Source organism: Tupaia chinensis, unplaced genomic scaffold (genome assembly GCF_000334495.1).
Source record: "Tupaia chinensis unplaced genomic scaffold, TupChi_1.0 Scaffold000198_1, whole genome shotgun sequence".
Taxonomy (NCBI): domain Eukaryota; kingdom Metazoa; phylum Chordata; class Mammalia; order Scandentia; family Tupaiidae; genus Tupaia; species Tupaia belangeri.
Window position 1 is genome coordinate 1,875,212 of NW_006159673.1, and position 6,000 is coordinate 1,881,211.

General features: G+C 56.2%; 1 protein-coding gene across 1 annotated transcript in view; it reads right to left on the minus strand.

Moving 5' to 3' along the window:
* Positions 1 to 6,000, minus strand: part of ADCY10 (adenylate cyclase 10) — an 80,856-nt gene that overhangs the window by 50,480 nt on the left and 24,376 nt on the right. Inside the window, exons 8-11 of the mRNA XM_006147039.3 lie at positions 4,713 to 4,801; positions 1,122 to 1,313; positions 598 to 716; positions 321 to 397 (exon numbers count right to left, since the gene is read on the minus strand). Coding sequence (XP_006147101.1) covers positions 321 to 397; positions 598 to 716; positions 1,122 to 1,313; positions 4,713 to 4,801 — 477 coding nt within the window. The remainder of the gene's footprint in view (positions 1 to 320; positions 398 to 597; positions 717 to 1,121; positions 1,314 to 4,712; positions 4,802 to 6,000) is intronic.

Below are 6,000 nucleotides of genomic sequence, written 5' to 3' on the forward strand. Positions count from 1 at the left end.
CCTGCTTGCCTGCTCAGGGCCGCCCCAGAAACCTGAGCTCCGCAGGAGCACCGGGCTGCCCTGGGTGAAGCCGTGTGGTGGGGCCATGGCCTCGTGCTGTGGGTCGGATGTGAACCACCACTGTAAGAGAAGTGGCTTCTGCTCCTTTTGGCATTCTTATTTTCCCAGTTCAGGAGAAAGAATATTGTGCAATGTAATTCAACCTTGCATTTCCATCGCCCAGCGTCTCCGGAGTATTTGCAAGATTTATCCCACTTGATCTTCAAATGAAGGAGGACGGGTTAGCGCCCCGTTTTAGACTAGGTGACTGAGCAGCACACCTGTGTACTCGTGCCTCATGGTGTGTCCCACGATCCCGCAGAAGACGATCCCGCTGGTGACGCCGATGGATACGGTTCTGGGCGGGGAGAGGTGGAAACTGAGCACAGGTCCGGGTAGTCAGTGCCCCCCGGCCCGGCTGCCAGTCCAGGGCCAGCACACGCGGCCTGGCGGTGCAAGAGGCCAGGGCTGTTCTCAGCCCTCGTTCCTGCTCCCCACACCCACCCCCCAGCTTTCAAAAGGGTTGGGCCACCAGGTAGGATCGGGGTCGACACTCACTGGATATTTTCAGTATGCGAGCACAAGTCAAAAATGTTCATAGCACTTTGCAGCGCGTTCGTGGGCTCATCCGGCACCTTTTCCCCCGGGAAGCCGAAGACGCAAAGGAAGGAGCAGCCCTGTGGGCAGCAGCAGCCCTCAGTCCACAGCAGCTCAACCTGGCCTCTCTCCCTGACCCATGTATCAGCAGCAAACTTTTCTGAGCTCCCAGCAGCACCCGCAGCGGGGCCTGAGTCCCCAGAGGGCTGAGCTGTGCTTGGTGGCCGCGCTCTGTCCTGCCCAAGGGCTCCCGACTCAGGCTGGAAAGCGAAGGCCAGCTCTGGGCACAGGTGCGTCTGCCCTGCCTGGAAGTTTGCTGTGCGAGAGGCCAGGTGAGCTTCAACTCCCGTCGGTGGGGCGCTCAGGGTTCATTTCGGCCGAGCGCCGACGGTTACAAGCACAGACGTCTGGACGTCCTGTTTCTAGGGTCCAGTCCCCACCTCGCCACTGCGCTGGGCCACGAGCGTGAACCGGCCCGTGTTTACCTTGTCAAACATGAAGACTTTATTGATTTGGCCTCGGAAGACTTTGAGGACGGACGAGATGTGCGCGCAGGCATCCTGGATGGCCAAGCCGATGATGTCTGCTTTCTTTCGCTCTTTAAACTTCAGGTTAACGAACACGGTCGTCACTGGGCGGAGCTCAGACAGGTAACCGCGAAGCTGTTTGTCCCTGATCTGCAAGGAGAGCAGCCTTCTGGGTAGCACGCGTCCTCGTCCTTGGAGAGGGTCCTTCCCCACCCCGCCTCGCCCTTGTCCCAATGGGGCCCTCCTCAAAATAATCACTGGGAGGGAGGCAGCCGCTTGAGGCGCCCTGGGTCTGTGAGGCCGCGTGGCAGGCCCAGCCCCACAGTGGAGCAGAGTAACTGTGATGTCTGTCAAAGCCCTGTCACTGCGGGGCCAGCACACGCTCACTCCTTTTTTATCGTTGGCTTTTGTCATAGTGTGCGCACTCTCTAAAGAGAGAGATAAGAGGGGGAAAGTGAAAAATCACGTCGCAACCCCGTCTCCCCCATTCTCCTCTTGGGATTTTGCGTGGTTGGGCATGCACACCCCCACACACATCTGGCATGATTTTAAGCCACCAGGTCTGGGGCTTGAACTGCGGTCAGCCACGTGAGAGTCCAGTGCCCCAACCACCACGCCACCTGCATGTGCTAATTTGGGGTCAGCAGCTGCTGTGTTAGGCCGGCGCCAGCCCCATGCTGTGGGTCGGAAGTGAACTGTTCCAGTAAGAGGAACACTGCTCCTTCGGGCACGCCGGCCTTCAGAGCTCAGGAGGAGTATGGTGCATGCGCAACAGCCCACTTCAGAGCTCAGGAGGAGTGTGGCGCATGCGCACAGCCCACTTCAGAGCTCAGGAGGAGTGGGGCGCATGCGCACAGCCCACTTCAGAGTGCAGGAGGAGTGTGGCGCATGCGCACAGCCCACTTCAGAGCTCAGGAGGAGTGTGGTGCATGCGCACAGCCCAGCATCCTCCGGAGTGCGTGCGCGTCTTATCTCAGCTGATCTCAGATGGAGGAAGAGCAGCGTGAGCACCCCCGCTCCACAGTGGGTACGCAGGCACCAAGAGGTAACAGGGAGGGGAGGGAGCATGGCCCCGAGTCCCCCCACCCATCTGACCCCGGAACTCTGGGAATCCAGTGCACACCAAACCAAAGGGGGTGATCGCCCTGCGCAGTACAGACGTGTCAGCCTCCCCACCAACAGGGACAGGGACAGGGACCAGAGAGGCGCATATTCTGGGAGGAAGCGGAAGCAGGAGGGATGCCCCAGCTTCCCCGGCCTACGAGATGGCCCTTGGTTTGCATCATTTCATTCTCTTCATAAAAAGCGATGTCATGGGGAACCAGCAGTTAGCGTAATGGCTATGTCGCTGGACTCCCACGTAGTCCACCGCAGTTTGCGTCCCGGACCCGATGGCTTAAAACTCACACCGGGCGCGTGTGCGTGCGTGCCCAAGATCCCGAGAGGAGAATGTAGATTCCCAGAGGAGAATGGAGGAGAAGGCATTGTGGCATGGCCATCCTTCCTGGGGGTTGATTTCTCGCTTTCTGTCTCTATGTCTCTCTCTGTCTGTCTGGCGAGCGCATGCGCCCTATAGTGAAAACCTCTCAAAAAAAAAAAAAAAAAAAGCAATGTCATGATTTTGAACTAATCAAGATAACGATCTCCCTTGATGTGTAAATTCCAATGGAAAGTTTTCCTGTCAGCCTGTGCGTTATGAGCTCTGGCTTCGGACACGGGACCGCAGCCCCAGGTGGCCCTCTGTCCCGTCAGGGCAGGCAGTTGGGCACATGTGCGGGCTGGCCTCTCCTCGGGGCTCGCTCTTCCTGCCCACAGTCCCCTGTCGCCTGCAGAGTCCCTCCTACATCCACTCCTAGAGACCTGCTTGCAGTGGGTCTCAGCTAAAGAAGTGTCACACCCTAAGAAGTGTCACACCCTACCCCTCTTAGGGGCAAGCAGGGGGCAGAGGACGGCTTTTTCTTTTTTGAGAGACTTTTGCTAAAGGGCATGCGTGCTCTCTAGAGAGACAGAAAGCAAGAAATCACCCCCCAGGGGGGAAGGCCACACCGCAATCCCTTTTCCTCCATTCTCCTCTCGGGATTTTGGGCACGCACACACACACCTGACGTGCTCTCAAGCTGCCGGGCCTGGAACTCAGACCACAGTCAACCCCGTGGGCATCCAGCACCTCAGCCACTACGCCAGCTGCTGGCCCCAAGGGGGATGCCTTTCTTGAGTGTCCAACCTTGAGGAGCTGAACAATTCATTGTGGGCACCACAAGCAGAAGGCAGCCACCCGCGGGCCAGTCCGTCTCACCAGGATCTCCTCTGGGACACAACTGCACTTTGACGGGCTGGAGTACTCAGGTGGTGTGTGTTAGGGGTGCCGGCCTGTGCTCATGGGGCTAGGTGGAAGTGGGGAATTCACGCACTCGCTCCGCCTCTTATTCTGCAAGATCTGGGACATCTCCAGTGTCTTTCTGGGTCTCCGTTTTCTCACATATAAAATGGGATTAGAAAAAATGATCTAGAAGGACTTGGAAGAATGAAAACATGAAACAGCAAAGTGGCATGTGTGAAGTTTAAGAGATAGTTATAATGTGGGGATCAGCAGTTAGCGTGATGGCTATGTTGTTGGACTCCCATGTAGCCGACCACTGTTTGAGTCCCGGATCCGGTGGCTTAAATTCACACCGGGCACGTGTGTGTGCATGCCCAAGATCCTGAGAGGAGAATGGAGGAGAAGGGATTGGGGCATGGCCATATCCCCTGGGGGTGATTTCTCGCTTTCTGTCTCTCTGTCTGTCTCTGTCTTTCTGGTGAGCGCACGCACCCTGTAGCTAAAACCTCTCCAAAAAGAGAAAAAAAAAAAAGAGAGAAGAGAGCGAGAGAGAGATAGTTATAATTCTAATACATTCAAGAGAGCCCAGAGCCTAAAGGACAAAAAGCGAAAACTCTGGGTGGTGGAGGGAGAATATTTGAAATATTCTTATCACCTGTGGTGTTAAATCTTTTTTTAAGTTGAATTTAATTATTTAAAAAACAACTTGCTATAGAACATACGTGCTCACCAGAAAAAGAGAGAGGGACAGTGAGAAAGCAAGCTGCCAGGTCTGGGACTTGAACTGTGATCGGCCATGTGGGAGCCCAGTGCCTTCACTATGCCCCCTGCTGGCCCCAGTATTGTTAAAATCTTACAAATTAAGATCTCACGCAAGTGACTTAGAGAGACGGCAGACTAGCACTCACCTACTTGGCACCTTTCTGCTGTGTGGCGTGTCTAACAGCGAGGGAGGCCGTGTGTTCCTGCCCCTGATCATAGCCCCTCTGCCTGGCCGTGTAAGGCCACACAGCCTTAAAGGTAGGCCTCCTGTCTCAGTGAAATGGCGAGTAACCCTCCTTTAACTCTCGAATGTACCCCATTCAAACAGTACACTTTTTAGTGACCTACACATGGGAGTCTTTGATCTCAATGGGACATGTAACTAGCTGCCAGTTTGTTTTCTAACTTTTCCAGCTGCCCAAGGTCCCTGACACCCCAAAAGCCAAGGCCTTGGATTACGAAAATACCTGTCTCGAAATGCTCTCCATTAGATACGACTGAAGAGACAGCTCCAGGGTGGGGTCTGACCTCAGCAAGCACGCCAGCCTCAGGATGTCTGACGAGGAGGACAAGGAGGCGCTCGGTCAGGGAGGCCCGGCGCTGCAGGGCTGGAGAGAGCCACCCCGGCCTCCCCAGGGCAGCAGTCCTCACAGCACGGTCGGGACTCTGGGACCCCTGGCGGCTGGAAGGGCCTCGGGAAGTCTAGTGAGGGCTACTGAGAGGGCGCGAGTTCCCCCAGACCAGGGCAGGTACTGCAAAGCCCTGTCCTAACTGCAGAGATGTTCTAACGTGGGAGATGTTTGCCTCTAGACCTGATCTAGACTACTGCCATAGGAGATGTGGACGGACACACAGGGGGTGACAAGAGAGGAGGACAGGGACAGAGCGAAGGGGACAGTAGGGTGGAGTGAGGAGGGTGAGCCTGGCCTCAGCCTTGTCACCAGCTTGCCGTGCGATCCAGGACAAGGACAGTCCCTTCTTGGCCTGCTGTCGCCTGTCTCCACACCTGGGAAAGGGCTGCTGGGCTTTGCTCCCTAGCACCCTCCTCTACACAGGGAGAGTTCCGTGCTCCAGAACTGGCGTAAGAGGGGCAGGAACCAGCCCAGAGCATCAAAAGACGAGGGAGGGAGGAATGGTGAAAGGTTTTCAGCAGGGAATAGAATGATAATGTGAAAAGTGAGGTGAAAAATAAAAATGGGGTCTGACGGATACAAACCATGAAGCCAATTTCATCTTGGAAGTGCCCACTGACCCCCTAGTACACGAAACACGCCATGCTAGGCCCTGCACATGGGGGAAGGAGAGTAATTCGGGAGCGGGCTTTTCCCGTGAGGCACTCACTTCGCGGTGGACGTTCACATACAGCATGTATGAAAAGCTAACTGGAGCGACAGGGCAGCGAGGCCAGGCGAGCTCACAGGGCCAGAGACACCCAGAGGGTGCAGGACCCAGAGGAGGCCGTTTAACCAGAAAAGGCTTCACAGGGGAAGTGGCATTAACTGGACCTCGAATGACTTCTGGAATGTACTAGAAGGGTGGAAGAAGGCCGAGGAGGGTGTGCCAAGCAGGTTGACGCCAAGAAAGTGGAGAGTTAAGGACCACGACAACTGCGGCCTGGCCGGAGTACCCTGAGCGTGGGAGATCCAGGAGACTGAGCCTGGGCAGACGGCGGAGGGCAGTGAGTTTTGGGAGGGGAGGCTGGGCATTGCGACGGCAGCGGTTGGGGTAGGGATGCGCCTACTGTCCAGCAGAGTT